Raw genomic sequence first — 22,946 nt, 5'->3', positions numbered from 1 at the left:
CTGAAAAAACTCCAACTGTAATATCTTCAAAGGAAAGAGAAAAACAAACTAACAGTCTTTGAAACAATAAAGCACGCTACTATAATTGCATAAATAAAAGTAGTTCATGGAAGCCATATGTTTTAAATAAGAGTAATGTCAAAATATTTAAATTAGATGTTAACCTAATTGCTACAATGACTATTTTTCTATAAAGGACAAAACTTTTTGTGAGAAAGAAGATCTTGCACAAACAGAACAAGATGACTTTGGAGGAAAAGGAAACTATGTACTGTCACTGTAAGTAAAAAAAGTTCTGTGCTATGCTATGAATTAGTTCCACCAAGAAAATGTCATTCACATGATTTCTAAGCATATTTACTGTCAGAGTAATCTTAGGCTACAATTTAAAAGTAAAAGCTGCAATAAAAGTTTTACCTATAACCTGAATTTGACAATTACAGATTTTTAAACTTTATCCTGTAGCCTGCACAGAAGTGAAAGACCAGCTGGACTATATCTCTAGAAAGAGGAATTTATGTACAATGGGACTGAAGAGTTTAATATGCCACCAATAAGAAAAAAGTCTCTGTAGCAACAGAAAAAAGGTTAGTAGTAGGATGATCTCAGAAGCAGTAAAAGGGCAAAGCTGCCAAGATTGTGCCAACATGAACCAGTGCAAAATTCCTTCCTGACCACAAATCTGGTGATTAGCATGATCCTGATCATGCAAGAAATAAAAAAGGCTTGACAAGATCCTTTGTGCTCTTTGAAGCCATTAATCCATTGCAGCCACAGCTGGAGACCAAACAATGGACAATCTCTGATACTTCAGAGGCAGATGGGGAAAATAAACAATCCAAAAGTGCATACAGCCCACTCTGTAATAGAGAATAAATTGTCACTCAGACTCTGAAAAGACTGGAGAAAGCCTCTGAAGAATGAGATTTGTCAGTCATGTATCTTGTTTTCTAAGTTCCTACTGTTTTTTATAGTGTACCTGATACTGTTTTTTCACAACCTTCTTCAACGTACACAACAGAGACTACTCTCGTAGGTCTCTCCTATTTATACTCCTTTCATGATTTACATAAATTTCACAAAGATAGATTTTTAAATGTCCTAAGAACTTATTCACTCTCACTGTTATCACTGGAAATGAACAGATATAACATTTTCTGAAGTTCACTGTGCAGGGATGTAAAATTAAAGAATCTCAAGTGTTCTTTATGACTGTTTTTATTATTATAATATAGGCAGATGAAACAGCTGCACTAAGCTGAAAACTGCTCCTGTACCTTTACTCCGAAAAATTTCTATCTGAATTAATATTGGTTTTGACATTCCAGAAACACGGACAATGCATAGGTGAACTGACTGTCAAAGCATGATGTAAAGAGGTTTGAGAAACCCCTGCCTTCCATAAAACTCTTAGGACTGACGTGAAAAGTGAGGCACAAGAAGCAGAGCAGAAATCAAATTCAGTCAGATCTGAGCATCTGTTTAAAAGAAACCTTCTACAGCCCCATAAAAGTAGAAGGCTAAGAAGTACTACTCCATGATAAATATAGACCTGGCAGGAAAATAAATTGTGCCTTCTGTACGTAATGACATCACATGAAAATAAGGAACCACTCCACATTTTAAGCCATTGTGCCATGTACATATGCCCTAGAACTCATGGACAACAAGTTCTCCCTGCCTCTATTCATCCTTACATTATTAACACTTGTTTCAGACTAAGTTAACTATTCTAAGACAATGTATCTCAGATAAAGTCATGCTAATGCTTTACGCTCTTTATCTCTTCTATGCACTCCCTGGGAATCTATTTGCCTTCTCTGCTAACCTGAAAGACACAAGAAATGATTTGCTTACAACCTTGAAGAGCATATTAGCTTGCAGTACTCAGTGACATTCTTAAAAACTTTGCTCCTCTGAACTGCTAAAATAGTCCAACATTATTTGAAATCACATAAACATGTTGGGTTTTTTTCCTCTAACAAAAACAAACAAAAAACCCAAACATATTCTCACAGTTGCCAAAACAATACCAATTTCAGCTTAATTCTTCCTATCTGAGATTCATATTCTATTACAAATCTCAGAACCAATAGATGTCAAAATAGAAAAGCATCATTTTTTCAATTTGCAAGAGGGGGCATAAAATATGGTGAAGTTAAAGCTAACTCCACTCTTGTTAAGTACAATAGATACATATGTATAGACTTGCTCTGATATGTAAGGAATTAATACAAAGTACTGATAAGTAATTTTGATTTTGATGCCAAAAACTTCTGAACTCTCAAAGCTATTATAAACCCGCCAAACCTGTCTACAAAGCAGATGGAACACATTAAAAAGTTCTCACTTTATTTAAAATTACTGCAATTTTCCAAATAAAAGATTGTATTTTCTCCTCTAGAAATTAAATATATTTAACATGATTTCTCCAGGTGCTATGTCCAGAGGACATTTAAAGATTTTCCTGTTATTTCTCACTATAATTTTCACAGTTTAGAAGTCTTTTATCTTTATAAAGATCATGAGCAGCTAAAATGTAAAGTAAAAAATAAGTAAGCAAAATGCCATACCTCCTGAGCACACCATCCACACTCTGGACCCAGAGCAAGACACTTTGTACATGTTACTGCATTTGAAGTAGCACATCTGTTTTCCGCTGCAATGAAATACAAAACCAAACATTTAATGATTTATGAAGGTATGGGGGAATTGTAAAATACCTAATTTCAAACCAAGATTTCAAAAATTGCTTCACCAGATTAAGAGCGATGACAACGTATCCAAACAGAAGTAAAACAGAACAAAAGCAGCCTGCTGAGAGAATATTTACAGCATTTTTTGTATCTACAGTTTAGAACTGCATGTACAGATAGATAGTATAAAATTCATTCTCAAGGCCAAATTTTTAAAATCCTGACATAAAATAACTTTGAAGTGAAAATCCATCTTTGGCACATACTTTGGTGATTTACTGCCCAACGAAACATGTTTACCAGGTAGCTTATCTCTTTATAGACATTTTCATTTTAAGTTATTTACACTTGTCTGAGTTATTCATTATTCAAATTCAAAGAAGAGGCAGATTTCTTTTTTTTTTTTTTTTCCTTTGCAGAAGTCAACACAAACTTATCCAAGTGTGTCATAGACTGAAGACATAATTCTGCACTGCCAACAACAAAAAGCTGTGCCTACAGCAGGTCTATGGGTAAAGCCCTTCATATCCTCTTTACACCTATGCCTTACAGATCACTGCTTATGTTACTAGTATTTTTGTGCTTTTGCTATGAAACTCTAGCAGCCAGAACTGAGATTAGATGTCTCCCTTTTCTTTTGTGTGAGAATTGGCCTTACAGCAGCCATGAAGAAGGTGCAGGATATGACCTGTCAGAGCACAGCAGCATGGTACCACTCCACTGCTCAGTGGCACATTCAGCATGGATTACCATATGGTTATACAACACAATGGAAATGAAATAAAATGAATTACTACATACTGGAAAATCTAAGTCTTTTGTCTGATCCACTATGATAAAAGGCATATCACCACATCAAAGCAGTTCGAGAAAAGCTTGTCATCCAAAGTTGTGACCAAGTGCTGTCTCTCAGGTTACCTCTTTCCAACCTTCCACAATGCAAACCATCTCTCTTTTTAGAGCAGTGAGAGCAACTTCACACAGCGAAAGGCAGCATTAGGATCACATTCACTAAAATTCCTTTTTTTTAAAATCTTTCTTTAACCAATTTCAGCTACGGATCTAAAGATGAGATTCCCTACTGAGCTGGCCCTCTGAATAACAGATGATTCAAGGAACTAATCATAGCTTGCACATTATTGCCATCAGCAACATATGCACCACCATAAGTACTAGCAAGACAGAAAAGCTTAATAAAGCACAATTGCAGCATTACACTGATAACAGGCTTGGAGCAATTCCATTGATTTCAAAGATCAGACTGATATTTCACATAAACTGATGTTTACAATTTACGCCATGAATTCAGCGCAAGAAATGTATATGAAAGGAAGAAAAAATAATTACAGATGTGATTTTAAAAAAAAGTAAAACAAAACAAATAAATAAAAGAAAACAAACAGGAAAGGAGCCTAGGAAGGCACTGGAAAAGAAAAATAATATTTAAAAAGAGATGGGCAGGGATAAATGCAGGAAGGGCTGCTAAGGAGAGAGAAGAAGGCAAGACAAAATCCAAAAGGTTTTTGCTTGTTGTAAAAACAAACACAACAAGTTTGATTTGGATGGGGTACGCAAAAAAGCTCATTCGGCACTGATGCAAGATAAAATTCTTTGCATGTGTAAGATAATGGTAAGAACAGAGCTGGAGCCCATGAAAGAGTTACTGCAGCCATGAGGCAGAGCGATAGTAGGATCCCAGGTTGGTGCAGTCACAGAGCTGTAGAGCTTAACACTGACCTGCTCCTAGCCACAGCTAAGCACAAAAGCCAGGTGAAGAGTTGCTGAAGGAGTACAACTAACAGGAATGTAATTATTATTGGGTCAGAAGCATCACTTCCATCTTCAGCTGAATGCCAAGTGAAAGAGAAAGGTGGGTTCAGTAGAAGTGGCAAGAAAAGGCAGGAACTGCTGATTTGCAGCACAGTGGTGGCTGAAGAGTAAGATGGGGCAGAACAGGGAGATGACACCATGAACTTTGAGGCTAGCAACCAAGCAACAGCCACCCTAGGAGAAAGAACTATTCTAATAAACTGTTGAAAGAAACAAAGTGAGGGACTACTGTATCTAGCTAAAAAGATGAAGAAGACAACTCAACTCCTGGTCATCACAACCAATATTCAAAGTAAACAAAACAGTGAGTTTGACTTAATTCATTACCTATAATAATTTCTGATCTTAAAACATATAATCCTATTTGCATAACACAGACAATGCATTCATAAATTCTCACACTTCTAAAAACTGTTGACGATGTAACAAGACATGTAACAAGACGTTTTACTGTAATGCGCACACACTACGAAGAGTCTATGATGGGAACGGGTATAGCATTTCCATTAAAAAATAGGCTGAAATATAACTGCCACAGATTTTTTTTCAGTGTGGTTTGGTGCTGAATCTTTTTTATCTGTATGAGTTAGGCACTCAATCTATTGAAGTCTGATTTAGTTTATAAATATAGCCTATCTTTTAAAAGATATGATTTCCTTTGTGTCATTCTAAACTGCTAAGTGAGAAGAAAAGATCTCAAAATCCAGTGTGGGTTTTCAGGGTGATCAAAGAAGATTAAATACTTTACCAAATGAGGTACACAGTACTGTTGGATGCAAATCTCTCTGCAGATCACTCTCCAGACTCAGAGCTCCATTTTTGCAACGTGAAGTCATGCACTGGCAATTGACAGGCTTGGTGCCATTGGCTCCAAAAAATGATTTTTTTGGAATAAAGAGAAACTTGAAAAGGTTTATTAGTTCCTGAGACACGTTCTGGCTACATCACTACTATAGTTCCCAAGTATGTAGTCCATTATAGCAGTAACATTTATGGAAATGCTTTCATTCACCAAATATTTACTATTTGGTTATAAATGTACTCTAAAACCTTAACTGATTCAGTGTAAACTTCTCAGTTTATTTTAAAAATCACATGCTAGAGCAAGAAACATTTTTATATGAGTTGGCTTAAAGAAAGAACTGAGATTTTTCCTGCCACTTCACCAAAAACAGAGTCCAGACAAGACTGAGTTACTGTTCAGCCAAAGCTAAGGGCAAGTTTCTACTGGCTTCACTAGAACTGATGTATGCCAAAAGCTATTTTCAACAAGGGCCAACCTTTGTGCTGGGAACTGCACAGGCATATGCAGATAATAAAAAATGAGTGCTGGAGGTTAACCTGCTCTTTTCTTGCCTCCCCCACATCATTCAACTGTGCTCCAGCTACTAAGCACAGGTAGGACAAGCCTAAACTTCAGCAACAAAAGGGATCAAGACTAGACAAAGATTGTGTACGTTATAATCACATCCTGCCTCCATATTATGAATGTAACTTTATCATGATCAGAGCATTTATCTGAGAGTAGGAATAATAATAATAATAATGTGTTCTAGGGTTGGAGTGAATGCTAAACACTCAGTTTTCCAACAGCCAGCATGTTGTTCACGTACATCCAGGAATTTAGACGTTTAATGACATTGCTGTAGTTACACATTTATGCTGTTTTTGGAATGCACACTCTTTGCTTACTTAACACAGAAAGCCAAAAAATAACTAGCAGTTTATACTTCCTGATCATGGTCCTCAGACTGCTGAGCACTACTTAAAGTAAGATACAATATCATCTTGTGTATACATTTTTTACCCTTAAAATCTGCATCCAATCTTGTTCTACGTAAGCAGTCAGCCTGGCTGCCCATCTCTTCTGATGATGTGCCTTCAGCAACTAGAACAGAGCCTTGCTTTTGAGGGATGCTGCAGTTTACACAGCACACTGCAACCACCTCCACCTTTCTGTCCTTCCTTGGGAGCTGCACAGGGCATTTCCTACACCGGGCAGCCAGGAGCTGCCCTAGCTAACGTGCAGCTTCTCCATGCACTTTGGCTGAACGCACAGATACAATGAAAAGCATTGTAAAAATGTTAGAGTGGGATTTTTTTTCCATGATTATTGTGTCTGACACTTTCTTACTCAGATTACAAGGAAAAAATGAGAGGCTGTGCTTTAACCACCAATCCTAAAACCTAATCCTGGCATTAGGGCTTCATCTCCCCTTTTTCCAAGCAAGCAATAAGCAGTCTCTTTGCCCCTGATGTGCAATGTCATGCTTCAAAAGCATGCTTTGTCACCATGTTTTCCCAAGAGGGTAACAAGGTATTCCTCTGAACAGGAGGTCCTCCCCTTTGTCCAAAAATATTTCAGTTTGAAAATTGTAATCTATTGTGATTGAGAATAAATTCCTAAGATTACTTGAACGAACTTACCAGACAATTTTTCTGCTTTCTACTCTCCTGTTTTGTTTAAACAAGAGCGAAGCTGTATGGATTTGAAAACATTTCTCCAGCAAGAGAAGCAGCAAAAGGAGCCCAGATATAAAACCTGGGTGTATAAGATGAATATTTTCTAAGAAAAATGGGGTGAGCAAAAGAAAGGTACAAAACATGATCTTCATTGTTCACAGAACTCTAGAATCACAAAATCGTTAGGTTGTAAAAGACCTCCATGATCACCTAGTCCAACCATCCACCTACCACACTAAACCATGTTTCTTAGAACAACATCTACATGTTTCTTGAACACCTCCAGGGATGGTGATTCCACCACCTGCCTGGGCAGCCTATTGCAGTACACCACCGCTCTTCTGAAGGAGAAAATTTTCCCTCATATCCAATATGAACCTTCCCTAGTGCAACTTGAAGTCATTCCTTCTTGGCCTTTTGCTGGTAACCTGAAGAGAAAAAGCCAACCCCTACTGATTAAATCCTGAGCCCTGGAAATATACTTCTGTAAACATGGCAAGCCTTTCTATTAAACTATCAATCAAACAACAACAACAAAAACTCTGCCACCTTTGACATTCTTTTTCTACTAGTCATTAAAAAAAATAATAATGGCCAAGAGGTACAGTGTTCCTTGAAAGAAAAGCAGAATACCTTGAAAGATAAAACCATGATATAGTTATAAAGATAAGAGATAAAAATGACATAAATAAGAAGTATACAAACACATCTAGATATTGCTAGTGAGCGAGTCCTGGTGGCCACTGTGGGTTCCCACTCCTTATTCTTCCACATTACCACAAGAACACATTATTCTATGAGAACGAAGGGTTTTACTGGAAGCCACAACAGTAATGGGCCATCAGAATGTCAAGTAATGCAGCAGTCTGCCTTAGTACACTACAGTTCATGCCTGTGCAAACTGTGCAGAGACAGACCCAAGACCTTCTATTTATGCACTGTGCAATCTGTGAACGATGCCACTTGGGAGAACTGATGCTGGGTATCAGCTGAATAAGGCAAAGAGAGATGAGGAAAAAGGAGAGGCCCTTTTCTACGGCGTTACTACACAGTGTTAGGAAAGCTCTGACAGAAAAGGACATGGTTGCAAAGGCTAGGATGTGTAACGTCGAAGCTGGATGTTCTGGTGTTGAATGCTCTATCATGGCACACGGGATGGAGTTTTCCAGCATGTGCGTATGGGGTATGCACGTTTCCAGAATTAGGGAATGAGGCAAGGTTTCAAGGAGATACTCCTTACACCTTCCTGTGCCTACAAGCATCTTCCTTAGCCTCATCTCTCAGGGAGATTCAGTGATGTGAATATTGCACAACATTCAAAAGGAAACTTTGAGAACAGAAACCTCATACAGATTAATACAGACTCCAGTTTTTGAGAGTAATGCATAGATCTCATAGAGAATTTCTTCTTTATATCAGAAAGCTGCACATAGTGTTTCAGAAAAGGTGCTACAAAAATAGTTGCTGGTGTAGCAGTTGGGGCTCACAAACACATCAAATTGCAGCCTCAAATATGACCTTGACTGCTACTGAGTACTCCGGATTGACTTTGTTCCCAAACTACAATAGAGAATGAAAACAAGGACTGTAACCTTGAAATTTTTCATAACACACAATTTTTTTTTGTTGTCCAATTCTACTTGCAGCCTCTCCTTTCCATGAAACTTCCTGCTTTTATAGGAGATGGTTAAATTTGGTTGATGCAACCCATGACTGCAAACAATGAGTCAAAGACTATTTAGTTTCCGAAGCCAATCTTTTCTGTCTCTGGCAAGTAAAAACACACAGGGCAATTTACTCTGATTATACCATTAGAACTAGATTTGTTCCCAACAGCCGTTAGCTTTTATGGCAAAGGTTTGATAGCCTTGTTTGCACAGTTTTGCACCGTTTTGCACCAGTAAAAATACAAAGCATATGGAAGCAGAAGGTTTAATTCTTTTTTCTCTCTTTTTTTTTTTTTTTTTTTTTAATTTAATTAAATCCTTTGATTTAAAAAGAACTTCAGGATGTGTGAAGCAGTGTTAATTCCCATTTTCAAGGATAGAACGTGGACATGGAAATCATTATACTCTCGTCATTTCCAGATGCTAGGATCTCTCTAAGAGTTGGCCAGCTTGGACACAGCCATGCTGCTCTCACAAAGCCTAAAATTGCTGCTGCTGGACCTCAGGGCTGATTACACTGCTTCTATCTTAGCAAGCATGACTGGCAAGTAGCTCATCAGCAACATAGAATAGCTCAGAGCTATTTCTTCACAAGGAGCATCATCACAGACCACCTGATCCACTGGTTCTTAGTCCACAGCAATGCAAATAACTCACTTTGATGAGTTGTTATGTGTATACATTATAGACTGGGACAAGTTTATTTCATACTCCAGGCTGTAATACTCAAAGCTGAATACCTGTGGGAACCAGACCCTCAAGAACAAAATGATAATCAAATTATATACTTTATAGAAGTTTGCCCTGAAACAAAACAAAAGCCTCAATTCACTATGTGTTTGCATATAAACCCAAATAACTGTGTATATTAGTATAAAAAGAAGACAAGCCAAGGTTAAAAGAAAACACTTAGCATGAATTAAATTGCACTCAGAATTAGAAAACCTCAAGAATATGAAATTAAAGACTGGTATCAAAGAAGGTAACCACCTCTCTTGAGGACTCGTAGTGTATGATGCCCATCTTCTGGAGGATCCCAGCTTCTGGAGGAAGATATATTCACTAGGGGTATTAAAAATGTTATTGCCTTCAGGAATACAATGTGTTAGCTCTTTGTTATTCCAGTAACTTGCTTTTCAATAGTTTTGAATCTTCAAAAAAGTCATTGGACATGAGAACAATGGAATGCGGTAAAAGCTTTCTGGGATTTTCTTTTAAATTATTTTTTTTACTTTTATTCTCTTTGAATGCAGAAACCATTGTCTTATTTCAAATAACTGTGATAACACAGCACAAGACACTCAAGCTACAGTTTGATGATTAACAGCTGAAGCATGAGTCCTTCAAAGACAAGTTAAACTGCAGTGTTTTTCCGAATATAAACATAAAAACTGGAGGAACACAAAAATCTTTTAAATGAATAATGAGAAACTAACTTTCTGAAACAAAAGACACACATGTTATTCACAAACATTTAAAAAAAAAAAAAAAAAAGAAGAAGAAAAAATAGAAAATAGCAATCATACCTGTCTAGGAGCAGGCAGTGCCCAACCTCCATTTTAGGTTTACATAATAAGCCTTTTAGCTTCTTATAATTTGCAGGTAAAGACTACATAAAACATGACTGCAGGCTGTAAAATGTGCAGACTTGCATACTAACTCTAACTACTGGTGAACATACAGTTTGATTGCAAGCTTCTGCTTGTGGTTCTGCAAGTAAGTACTCACATATGTGAATGCCTTGCAGGTGCAGTTTAAATGCTCTGTAAGGGACAGCCTTTAAACATGCAGCTTTGAGATTTCAAACAGGTAGTTATTTATTTCATGCTCTGAACTCACATCACAACAGTTTTGACAGCAAAATGCAATTCAAAGTTTTGCTTAGATTGGAAGAGCTTGCTTGCTTAAGTCACTAGTTTTATTTAGGTCATTTTACACCATTCATGCCAGAATGAAAGTTTTTTTTATTTCCTGGGAGTCCTGTTTGTACAAGGAGATGAGAATCTTGCTCCATTTAACTTCCAGATGTCCAGCAAGAACCTCCCATCCCACAGAAAAAAGTTGTCTTCAGTACAGAACTAACCTGTCACCCTGTGGAGAGGAAGTGGACATAAATCATATTCTTAATTACAGTACAGCAAGAGGAATTCACTATGCCTCGCTCACTTGAACACTGAGAAGGAAGGGAATATGTTTTGGAGAGAGGAGTCACTGGTTTAACCAGATTTGGATGACTTTAGAGATGCCACTATACATCATGCAGCAATATTCATAACACAGCTACAACAACAGTAAAATACCAAAAATTCTGAAGTTCTTAAGATTGGAACTCAATAACACAGTGCTGCTAACAACATCCAAACCATTGGGCAGAGAAGAACCCTTATGAAAAATAAAAATCCAGCACCCAGGAGCATTATTCCACCTGCCTGAAGCTACAGAATTTTCCTCCTCTGATAATTATAGCTCAAATCCATCTCTTCATCTCTTTTGGTAATTATAAATACTTCAGGTTCATTACTGTCATCACAGTTAATAGCAGGCTGAAATTACTACAGGCATATGACAGTGAAGTCATGGGAAGCATAGAAACATATGAAGAAAAGGAGTCAATTATGATCTTCGCAAACTTTTGAGTTTAGGAAAACACAGACTCAGTGAGAAGTTGCCTTTTTAGCAGCTTTCTAATGCTATAAATTCATATAATCTTGCTAAAAGGGTTATTCTTGTTTTGCTGCCAGAACAAGAGGGAATCCTGAATGGCTGGGAAGAGGCTGGCTCTTCTTCTTGAAGAAAGGTTCTATTACAGTGAACTAATTCATTAGAGCCCTGTTTCCTTTCCAAAAACTAAATAGCCTGAATCCATTTATGTAAGCCACACCATATACATATATATATATATATATATATATACATGTTAATCCTTAATGAATTTCAAGTGGCTAGAGAAGAATAACAGACCGCCTCCTATTTTGTCCATCAAAAATTATGTCTATTTGTGCAGATCAAAAAGAAGTATTCATCTTTTCCACTGGTTTGACAGATGTCAGCAATTAGTTATGGACTTTTAAATCAGATTTTGTTGAAAATATGGACATAGCTATAAGCACAGAGGCCTCAAGAATTTGACTTAAAAGCATATTAACAGAAAGGAATTGATGTTCTCTAAAATTTTGTTTTCAGTGCATTCAGCTTGAGAAACTGTCTTTATATCAAAATGTCTGTACTACCACCAACAGAGGAAGTAGAGATTTACATACATAATTCTTGAAAATACAACAATTTCAGTGCCATTAAAGTATTTTAAGAACACTGAGCACACTGAAAACAAAGACATTCTGTCTGTCCTTCCTGACAGAGCTCATTAAATCAATGAGATACACCTATCCCAATACTGAACAAAACCTGTTTTTGCTGTAGGTTTTTTAGATGCACACTGATCATAAAAAAAGCAGCTCATGTATATAGCAAAAATTTTGTTTAACAAAGCTAGTGTTTCTTACTGTGGATCTGTTGCAAAGATGAAATCTCTGGCTTCTACTAAGAACTCTATGCAATTTATGCAATTTGTAAACATGGTATCTTACAATTTTTATTGTAGAATAACAATACTAATTATCTTAACTCCAAGACCAATTAACATGTACATCTTATTGGTTGTTTTGTTTTGGTTTTTTTTTCCTTTCCCAGTTTTGTTTTAGCTACACTAACATCTAGAATTGATGTGGTTTTGTCTTCAGGAGTCATTCAAGTGAAAAGTTCCTTGATGTTCTTATTTTATGACTAAGTTCTTTCCAGGAACTTGAAAATTCTACTTACAGTGACTGAAGCATATAGTGAAGCACTATGTTTTTATGTCCTGTTTATGTATATTGAACATATAAACATATGAGGATTTATTTGATGGAGATTTCCTCAGGTTTCCATAACGCTTACATTTTAACATCCTACTGATGCTCTGAAGAGATAAATCAAACTCAAATTGTACTTTAATGGAAAATCAAATTTATTCATCCAGGCCTCTTGATTAATGAAGTGTAATTCCTACTTGCTTTGGAGTAATTGCAGCTCCAGCCCTTGAAAGCTCAAGGACAAAAGAAATTACTACCTCTTCAAATTGCTATGAACAATATTCCTGCTGCATGCAGACTTCAAGCTGCCTTCCCTACTTTCTTCAGCAGCAATGCGTCCATAATGACATAATAACTCAAGCTGCCTGGTGCACCAAGAGTATACTTGTTGCTCCTCTAGTAAACTTAGTAAACTGTCCATCTCCTTTCTTTTCCCACAATCACACCATCTCAAGCATCTGTAGAACAGAAACACTGCAAATGCTATATGTGCATCATTTCATTCAACTTGCAACAAACCATAAAAGAACTATTGAATAAAAACCCCAAAGAAATATATGAAATTGTAACAAGTGGTGAGAACTGTGCAAACTACAAAGTAAATTTATGCATACCATTGGCATAATATGCTCCTTTGAAACATGCAGGTAAGTGAACCTCCTCTTTGCTATTCATTAGAAGTGCAATCTACTGCCAAAAATGATCTAATAGCCTTAAGGTGCAAATCACCCACATAGGATCAGGAAATTTAAAATGGGTTTTCTCTTCTCCTTGGATTGCTTTAAGACTTAGGAAAAGCAGAACTGTCTCAATGCCGAGTACCCCATACAATACAGCTTTCACTGAGCCCCTAAATAGAAATGGGCATAGGATAGAAATCAACAAACAGATACATGGTTAAAGCTATCATGACATACAATTTATTTCAGATTTTTTGTTTGTTTGCTTGCTTGCTTTTTGGGAGGGGAGGGCAGGACACTTCCTGACCACCTCCTCAGAAACAGTTCTTTCCTGTGTAGTTTGAATGGCTTTTTCTATGCCATTGAGAAGTGACACTGTAACGATTTATGAAATTTTGTAACTAGAACATGAGAATGTGATGTGTCAAGGCTGGCAAACTACCAAAGAGCCAGATGAGAGAACAGTAATGGATTATGTTTGGCATCAGAAGTCATGCTGTTTGGATAAATCAATTAACAGTTGTCCCTGCTATCATCACAGATCTTCTGTTTTCCCCAGAACCCCAGCTGGTCTTTCCAAAAGATACTATAAAGAATACTGACAATGCCAACTTTCAAAATGTCAAGAGATTTGTCAACCATGACTGTGCAAAAGAACTGCCATGTGACTGATCTTCAGTTCTTCAATCAAGGATAAAGATTGCCATGCCATCCAATCTCTGGGAGCACATCACATGTAAACTCTGCTTACTTGAGTTTCATGTAGGAATGATTAACCCAGATAGTTTTGAAAGCATCAAGCACCTTAGCATTCAAGTTTTAATGTATGTAAAAACTGCTTTTTCTGAGACAATGCTGGGATTTTAACCTATGTCCTCTGTTAACCTGGCCTGATCAGTCATTCTACAGCATTTTAGCCCTATGCACTCTATATGGTAATACAGAAGATGCAAGACTTGCATGAGGTTAGCTTCCGAAAGAGCCAAGTGAGCAGACTGTCTGCACATATGTGGAGTAGTTATACAAGCAATGCACACACATGCTCTCGCTGTAGAATTCAGCTTCTATTCACTTCGCTGGTTTAATTCTTCAGGAGCTCGTCAGTTTTTTTGTGTTCCATCATAAATATGAGATCTGTGTAAATCGCTATAACACAAATTTAATTTTGAATTAGTTCCATTCTTATGTCAGGTACTTGTTTTAGTTGGCTTAGTGAACTGTAAATTCCCTTCGGTAAGATTTAGCGAACAAGGGACCCTTTGTCGAAGGGAACAACACTAACCTTTTATCTGAGCTTACAGAACCTTTAATTTGGGACTTGCAACTTTACAGTGTTGGGAGATTTCCTTCTGCACTCCTCTTAGCTGCAAACTGGCGTCACACTCTGTTTTTACTTACACCCAAGCAGTAACTCACATCTCAAACTCTACTTTGAGAACAAATACTTCAGATGACATAAAACTGTACATTTTTCAATTAGAAGAGCAAGAAATGCTTCAACTAGAATGAATACATTTCAGTCCCATGAATGTTTCATATTCATTCCAGTTCCTCTTAGAACTGGAGATTCAGTGCAAGAAATTCTGCCAAATGTGCACATAAATAATCTGAACTCTCTGATGGCACGGGAACAGTGTGATGCTCTTCTCCATGCCCAGTGCTGTCAAGGCAGAAGCATGGAGGAGTGGCTGCTTCAACAAAGCTGCGCTGCCAAATAGCTGTACATGGAGCTGCTGCCCAGCGCTTTGCTAACAGCAGACTGCAGAAGTTCAAGGAATTCAGGTGGTGCTGTGCTGATGCAGAGAGCTAACGCAGCCAAAAGTAAAATAGACAGACAAGGAAATAAAATAAATAGTAACAATAAGCCTCCAAACTTCTACCATTTATTATATATACTCAAGGAAAAACAAAACACTATTCTTGGTTAAACTATGAAGTGATTATGCATGAAAGGAAGAATTCAGTGCAACTTTCAGCTTTCACAAATTAGCAGAAGTTTCAAACACAGAGGAAGAGAGCAAGATCTATCAGAGCAGCAGACTGCCGGACCTGGTAGCTGTTGTCACAATAAACATGCAGCCCACAACTTACCACCCATGTGCATTTTCACTGTCAAGCACAACAAAGGAAGCAAGCATCTTGTGGAGCAAAAGCCCCACACACAGTCTTCACCTATGTCATGCTGTTCTCATGCCTCATTTGCACTGCTGTGCACCCAGGAGCAAGCATACCACTGCACTAAGGCAACGAGATCCCCTTCCATAAAGTTTCAATTAGTTTCTTAAACTCAATTACACTGCACAGAAAAGAATCTGGAATACTGGATGAAGCTGTCATGTTTCATAAGACATTTAATAATATTATATTTTATTTTTCCTATTGACATTTAGTTTGGTTTTGAACTCAAACTATGAAGCCAAAAGAGCAAAATAAATTATTCTGTGAAACTTAACAAATTATTCCATTGTTTTTAAAAGCACTGGGCAAATCCCACTGAATTAGGCATGAATTTGTCACATATGTAGGGAGGAACTTAAGACTGATGCATTGTTCCCGTTACAAATCTTATTTTTAAAGGTTTCAAGTTAATGTTTAAATTAACTCCAGGCTTAAGCACGGAATATGCATTTACTCCACAGAGGGAAAGGAAAGAAAGGGAAGGTGGTTGTCAACTTGATCTGTCTCTCGGTCCCCGCCGGTGAAGCCGCATCGTTGAAGAAACGCCAGACTAACCTGAGAGCTGTCTGACACAGGAGGTGCATCTGCACAAACTCCTCGGCCTAAACTGACGGCAAAACTTCGAGCAGCCCTCCCGCAACTCGAAGCGTCCCCCACTCTTACCTGAGCCTCCACTGCCCGCAGAACTGCTGGTGCCAGCGGACTGTCAGCGCGCACCGATTGGAGCAGGTAGAGAAAAAAGGTCTCCCTGAACTCCATGCCCATTTTTCAGCCCGCGCTGTCAAACCGAGCGCTTAATCGCATCACCCACCCGCCCTAGGACCGCAGCCGGGCCGTGCCGGCAGCTCCCGCAGTGGCAGGAGCCGCTCTGATCCGCCCCCCCTACCGCCGTATGTACCCACCGCCCCACCTGCCCGCGGCCGCTCGGCCATCCCCTCCATCCCACAGCGTCCGTCCCTCTCGGGCAGAGGCACGGAGAGCAACTCGGCAACTTACGGCGCTGGCAGAGTCCAGGCACGGCCGCCAGCAGCCGGACCGCCCCGAGGAGGGCCCCGGGGCCGCGCTGGCACTTGGGCACGGAGACGATCCCCGCTGTGAGGCACGCCAGCAGCGGCACCCACATCATGCGGCGCCGCTCCCGCTGCCTCTCCCTCGCCCTCTCCTCGGGGCCGCGGCTCGGCGGCGCGGCGCGCTCAGTCCCGGCCCCCGCGGGGGCGGCGGCGGCGGCGGCGGCGGGGCCGGGGGAGGGGCGGCGGCGGCGGCGAGCCCGGCACAGGTAGGGCGCGGGGAGGCGGCGGGGCGGGCGCGGAGCGCCGCATCTCAGGGGCAGCGCCGGCCGCGCCCCCGCGCCCCGCCGAAGGCGGCTCCCTCCCGCCGACGGCGGTGGCGCCGGGGCCCCGGGCGTACGCGGAGAGCGGTCGCCTCCATCTGCCTCCAGCCCGGCGCGCAAGGGGCGCCCGGCCGCCCGCTCCGTCCGGCCGCGGGGAGGAGGCACCGGGCACCGCGCGGGGCCGAGCGGCGGGAGCGCAGCCGCCCTCCCCGCACCTCCCTCAAGGAAACGCCCGCCCCCCGTCCGCCCCCGCCGCGCACCCCCTGCCAGGTGGCCGCCGCCCGCCGCCGTCTCCTGCCCCGGCCGGAGCCGCCGTCAGCACCCGCCGCTGGGCGGGGGAGCAGCGGGCGCGGTGCCGCTCTGCAGCAGCCCGGGGCGCCGTCGGTGCGCGTCGAGCGCGCGGGTCCCCCCCGTTGCTAGGAGACGGCAGCGGGGCAGGTTCGGAGTGGGGGCGGGCGGAGGCGGGGCGCTGAAGTCACTGCGTCCCCGTCGCTTTATTCGGTCGCAGCCCCGTCGTTCGTAGCCGCCCCGCGCCGCGGGGAGGCGGACGCAGGCCAGGAGCGGGGAGTTGCGCTCCCGCCGGAGCGCGCCGGCGGCGGGCAGCCCTCACCCACGCCTCGGGAGCGGCCCCGAGGCCTTTTCTCTGTCGCTCCTCTCGTCCTCCCCGAGTTCTGCTCGGAGTTTCCGCCCCGTGGGGCGAAGTGAGAGTAACGCAAAGGTTAAGCGGTGCGGAAAGTACCTCGCCGTGTGCGGGTCAGGAAAGCCCCGCCTGGCCTAGGTGCGAGCGTCCAGCCCGACCCGGGCACCTCGCGGCCGTCCGCCCTGTCCGCAGTGACATCGAGTTGCTCTCTGGGCTCCGCTGCTCGGGCTGAGGGCGGTGTGCAGGCAGGTGGCTCTGTGCAGCCTCTGTCACCCCTCGGGTTACTGGCCCCGAGTGCAGAGCCAGCCATAGCCATGGCTGTGGCCTCGCTTATTTTGTGGTGCTTCTAAAGAGATGTCAGAGTGCGTGCAGTGCCTACGTAGTATCCGGGGGCAGCATCCAGGGTACAATGTTAATAAATCATTCACATGCAGCCGTGCAGCTTTACAGTCCTTACAAACGAAAGACCATCAAAGTGTTTTGAGGCTCAGTGCTAAGCCTCACGGTACTAAAGATAAAGGCAGTTTATCACTGGCCAAAAGTCAAAGTGAAGGTGCGCTGAGTTTCTTTGAGATCTCTGAGGAAGAGATGGCAGGGGCGCAGTCCTGTGGTCCCACTCCTGGTGTTTTTAAACAGTTTCATTCTTCTGCCTCATTTTGGAGAAATCCTTAATTTTAGACATTAATCTGGAATGTCATTGTTCAAGTTGCCCTTGCCCCACTGGGGTTATGGTATCTGAGAAAAAAAAAAAAAAAAAAAAAAAAAAACCCCACGCACAAGGATGGTCGCATACCTTCAAATCTGGTAGCACTCCTGATCTAAAAGCTCTGCGATTTCCAAGATCACAATTTAACACTATTTGGTGATGAGCAATTTGTCCCATGAGGTGCTGTTCTTTGAAATGAGATACATTTGTGACAAGCAAACTAAACTCAATTTATTTCTATTCAGCACTATGCTATCTAAATTCCATCTTAACAAAAATTCATGTTGAAAATTCATGTTGATTCAAATGCATCTGGAAAGGAACCAATACAAGACAGAGAAATTCAAGGAAGTGTCTTAAAAATCCAAGCAGAAGCAAAAGTTGCAGAAAGAAACCTTAGGGATTTTTGCTTGAAGAGGCTAAATGGTGTTGATAGGAGGAAGAATACACTTAATACTCCATGTGGATATATTCTGTATGAACCTCTTTGTCAGTCCAGCATTAAAATTACTAGCAAGTGGCTCTATCATCCACAGCAGGAGTTATCTTGTGAACTTACAGGCATAAGTCATTCATACTGGTAGGAGATTGAGTCCTTACTGCTCCTCCTGAAAATTATTCTTTTTGTCATTCTGACACAGATAGACAACACCAACACCTACAGTGTAACATGGGGGATGGTTGGGGGGAGGAGGGAGGGAAGGATGATTTTAATATAAAATAAGAGAATAATATGACCAAAATTTACACGTACTCAAAGTGAAACACCAAGAACAGAACAAAAAGAGCAAGTTGGTATGAAATGAGAACTATTCACCCTGAAGACTGAAAATCACCAGTACCAGCTGTGAAAAAGGAGCCAGGTGTTTAAAAAGCCAGTAGCTGAGGCCTGCACCAGCAGAGGCCACTGTAACTGCTCTAAGTATTTTCCAGGTTTGTGTAAAATGTGGCTTTCCCTCTTTGCCCTCATTCCTCCCATGGGGGAAGCCAGAGACTTAAAAAATGTGTATTCTGGAACAGTGGTGTCTTTAAATACACTGCTGTTTAAGTACTGTTTGTAATGCAGCAATACAGACTACATCTCAGAGTGCATTATGCAGTAGATTTGGATAGTAATTCAAGTTTTACATATGAAGAAATTGAATCATCTGATGTCACATGAGAGACTTGGAACAAGGAGCTTACTAAGGTCACTGGAACTGGATGCAGGTGTCGGTGTGCTGTGCTATCCACAGGGCCATGAATGCTTGAAGTACTGTGGTCGAAGAACCTCCTCTTGGATACACTTAAAATTCAGCTGACCACCTCCCTGAACATCTTGATCTAATTGGTTCGACTTTGAACAGAGTGTGGGGGCTTTTTCCAAACAGATATTTTATGAATTTTTATGGTGAAAAATGTGTGACTCTTTGTTCTTACATTGTCCACATGCTGAAGTTCTTAAAGTGTTACAATAATGCTTTCTTTAAGGTACTTTGCTTTCTTTAAAAAAGAAAAAGAAAAAAAGAAAAAAAAAGGTCAATCACAACATTGGCCAATCACCTCTCTTTTCAGGAAATGATTTTGGAAATATTTCATCTACAGTGAATATTCATTATAGCTAGTCAGAAAACCCAAGGCATTTCTCACAAAAAAACATGTTCCTTTTTTGGTTAAATAATTTCAACCATTTTTGATGTGCCATTTCATGGGGGGGAATTCAAACCAAGACTGCAAAGGGAAGAGAAGGGGTGTTTTACAATTTACCATATCTTTTTTTTTTAATGAAAAATGCTTTACTTGTTTATTGATCACATGATTGATCACACTGTCATGGCATCTTCAGCACTTCCAAAATTCCCATAGAAAGCAAGTTTGTCTACTTAAATTGTTTGCACTTTCCTCTAACTTTTCTGTTTGTTTGTTTTTTTTTCACATGCCTCTGGGACCTGCCTTTTAATTATTATTTTTTTAGTTATTAATTTGAAATCTTGCTGGAGGGCAGTATTGGTTTTGAATTTTTACTTGTTACCACTTAATGTGCCAATTCTAGGGTTTTTCTTGCTATACACCCAAATAATTACATTCTTGTCTGTTAGATATATTTGCTATAGTTTGGATTTGTTTTGTTTTACACAATATTTAAATCTAAGCTGCATTTGCTTCATATAAAGAGGTCAGTGTATTTTTTCAAATCTTCCATAAACCATCAGTTTAAAATGATGGAGGAATTCAAATTCAATTACTGTTCCCAAGAAACTGACTACCAAAGGCCTCTTTTCCGGCAATATGGGCCACAAGCAATGTATCTATGCTTTTATTATATTCAATATAATTCCATATACATTTCCAACTGCCCTATACAATACACAATTATATTTTTCAAGAGAATATACATCATATTACTTTAGCAAAGCTGTAATTCATGTCCATATAATGGGCCCCATGGGGGCCTTCTGACTGCAGATGGAATAGGTCCCTTGTGGCCTATTGTAAAAATATAAAATTTACCTGGGGTTCTTCTAAATGCTGTCATGAATAAAATCTGTGCCTATTTTTTTTTTTTATTTTCTAGACTTAGTTCTCTTAGTGTTAAAACCGGTAATGTTATCTTTCAAAATAAAATACCTAGCCCCCAATGTTGTATTTTTCAGTCTACTTTTTGTTGGTATCTACCTTATTTGCCTGTCCATACTACTAAACTTCCTGATGCATGTGTGACAAGGCAAAAAAAGTTTAGTTATAAAGAAGAACAGTAGTCTAAGAAGGCCAGTGCTCTTATATTTATAGTGCATCTTGAACTTTCCATTGATTTCACATGGATGGTTCATGTGGACTTACAAATCTTGGTTGGGTTTGCACCTTCATTGATTTCAATACACTTGAATGAGATGATCTAGCAACATTTAAAGCATTACCTTTTTAAATTTAACTCATTGACAGTAACATTTTGGGCAACATTGTACACTGGGAGGTGGGATAAGCGTCTTCGGTTTTCCATACATCCCATTCTAATTTCACTTGTGCATAGTGTGTCTAACTTTTGTTCTTAATTGCTGTTTGCATGCCAGGGTTTAACTATAAGATGAAACTTTTTCTGGTCTGTATGTGCAAGCAATATTCCCTCCCTTCTGCTTTTCTATACACAATTACTTGAAAAACCAGTTACATTTCCCTTCCTTTCTTATATAACCAATAAAATTATAATATTTGTGTATTAAAAATACATTTTGTAATACTCCAGAAATCCCAGATACTGATCCTGTGTGCTTCTGTGCTTGCCAGAAGCTTCTGAAGCAAGTGTGTGTAATAATACAATAAACCAAGATATTTCACACCACTGTGGGGAAAAAAAATATTGCTGTGCAGATGGATTCTCAGTCAAAGTGGTCAGCACACAATTATGATCTCACCTTACACTGTGCAACACAGAGACAGCAGTAACACCTCGAGTGGGGAGGTCTCAGTCTGTTTGGGGTTTGCTGGCTCAAAAACAGCACTTTCATCTCTACACAGACACTTGTTTTCTAGGACATCTGTAGTTCAGAGAGCTGATCCTTAAGTAAGCATTCAGGAGATCTCAGTGAAGATGCCCTTGTCCTCTGTTTAAGAAAGAATAGGAAGATTTCACTAGAAACAAGCAAAAATAAATAATTCTAACAAAGACACTAAGAAACATAAAATTGTACATTGTAATCAGTGCTCAAAGCTTAGGACTGTTTATGGAAATCCTTTAATAATCTCTTTCTGGAAGTATTTATTTTTTGAAAAAGCAGTATATTCAGTTGAACAGATGTATTCTGAAACAAGAACATTTTAATTGTTGTCACATGCAAAGCTTTAAAGAACACTCACACTAAGATGTTCTGGTACTTCCACTCTGCTTTTTCATGTGACGGAACTGGTATTTCAGATAGAAGTATTTTCTTCCTTTTAACAAGGATACATGTGGTGTGATTTGGGGGCCTTCTGACTGCAGATGGAATAGGTCCCTTGTGGCCTATTGTAAAAATATAAAATTTACCTGGGGTTCTTCTAAATGCTGTCATGAATATTTTCCTGATACTGCATCATAGATTTACAGACATTGCAACTTCGTTTCTGGATGGAATGGGACACAAGGTCATTAAGTTTGGTAAGTTGTTTCATTAACTTCATTTAAACTGGACTTTTACCTGAAGGACAGAAGACCAGCCCCCACGATAATGATCTTTGTGCCATTTTCCTGTTTTCATTTTCTGATTAACAGAAAGTTAAAAACACAGAGTTTTATTTAGTTTTATATCCGCAGAGGACTGTAACCCAACCCAAAACAACCAATGGAACTATTATTTTAACTATGTGTTTTTCCAGCTTTGTAGAGGATGGGTGATGGACAGGTTTCCTCTTGCTCAGCGTAGGTGTAAGTTCATGGGTGCTAAAGCAGCTGAACACTGAAAATATACATGAGCTGCTCTGAAAGTAATGCCTCCTATTTATTTCTCTGGAAACTACGACAGATACAAAGAGCACAATAGCAATATTCGATAGGGCAAGTTCTCAGCCAGAAAACACAGTTTTTCAGCATAGTCACCACCATTAGCTGTGCATTTTTGCCTGTGATGAACAAGAGCCTGCATGCTGTGCTTATGAAAGTCTGCATAGACATCTGAAACATGGTTTATCTTTCATGTCACTTTGCCTCTGCTGAAATGCACCCACCCACCACCACACTGCTCTGAAATCCACTGTTTGGTCTCCACAAATGTTCTGCAAGAGTCAGTGAAGGGCAGTGGGTGCCATTTTTTCCACATGGATGAATTCAGTTCCACACCTTTGCTTCATCCACACTTCCAAATAAGATGCCATTTTGTCAGACTGCCCCTCTGCTGCCATCTATCACACAGCAGCAATGTGTAGTGGAATACTGTTGGGAAGGTTCAACCT

The 22,946-nt window shown here is 40.1% G+C and overlaps 1 protein-coding gene and 1 long non-coding RNA gene across 9 annotated transcripts in view; one reads left to right on the top strand and one right to left on the bottom strand.

Annotated features, from left to right (window-relative positions):
• The window catches only part of LOC128085802 (uncharacterized), a 54,027-nt gene extending 50,546 nt beyond the window's left edge, over positions 1 to 3,481 (top strand). Inside the window, exons 3-4 of the long non-coding RNA XR_008209100.1 lie at positions 197 to 279; positions 3,116 to 3,481. This is a non-coding gene — a long non-coding RNA (uncharacterized LOC128085802). The remainder of the gene's footprint in view (positions 1 to 196; positions 280 to 3,115) is intronic.
• ITGB8 (integrin subunit beta 8) overlaps positions 1 to 17,038 on the bottom strand; it is a 59,179-nt gene extending 42,141 nt beyond the window's left edge. For 4 of the 8 annotated variants that reach the window (XR_008209098.1, XR_008209097.1, XM_052693673.1 and 1 more), the window contains exons 1-2: positions 16,362 to 16,558; positions 2,574 to 2,659 (exon numbers count right to left, since the gene is read on the bottom strand). Coding sequence is in view for 3 of the 8 variants with exons in the window: in XM_052693673.1 (XP_052549633.1) it covers positions 2,574 to 2,659; positions 16,362 to 16,491 (216 nt within the window). In the remaining 5 variants the exon portion in view is untranslated. Of the gene's footprint in view, positions 1 to 2,573; positions 2,660 to 10,182; positions 10,380 to 16,361; positions 16,559 to 16,955 lie in introns of those variants that run through there. The other 4 variants (XR_008209099.1, XM_052693676.1, XM_052693678.1 and 1 more) reach the window with 3 other exon arrangements.
• Between the last annotated feature and the right edge of the window lie 5,908 nt (positions 17,039 to 22,946).

This window comes from Tympanuchus pallidicinctus, unplaced genomic scaffold (assembly GCF_026119805.1).
Source record: "Tympanuchus pallidicinctus isolate F22 unplaced genomic scaffold, pur_lepc_1.0 scaffold3, whole genome shotgun sequence".
NCBI classification, from domain to species: Eukaryota; Metazoa; Chordata; class Aves; order Galliformes; family Phasianidae; genus Tympanuchus; species Tympanuchus pallidicinctus.
Note: the sequence above shows the minus strand (reverse complement) of the source record. Positions and strands in the feature narration are given on the sequence as shown.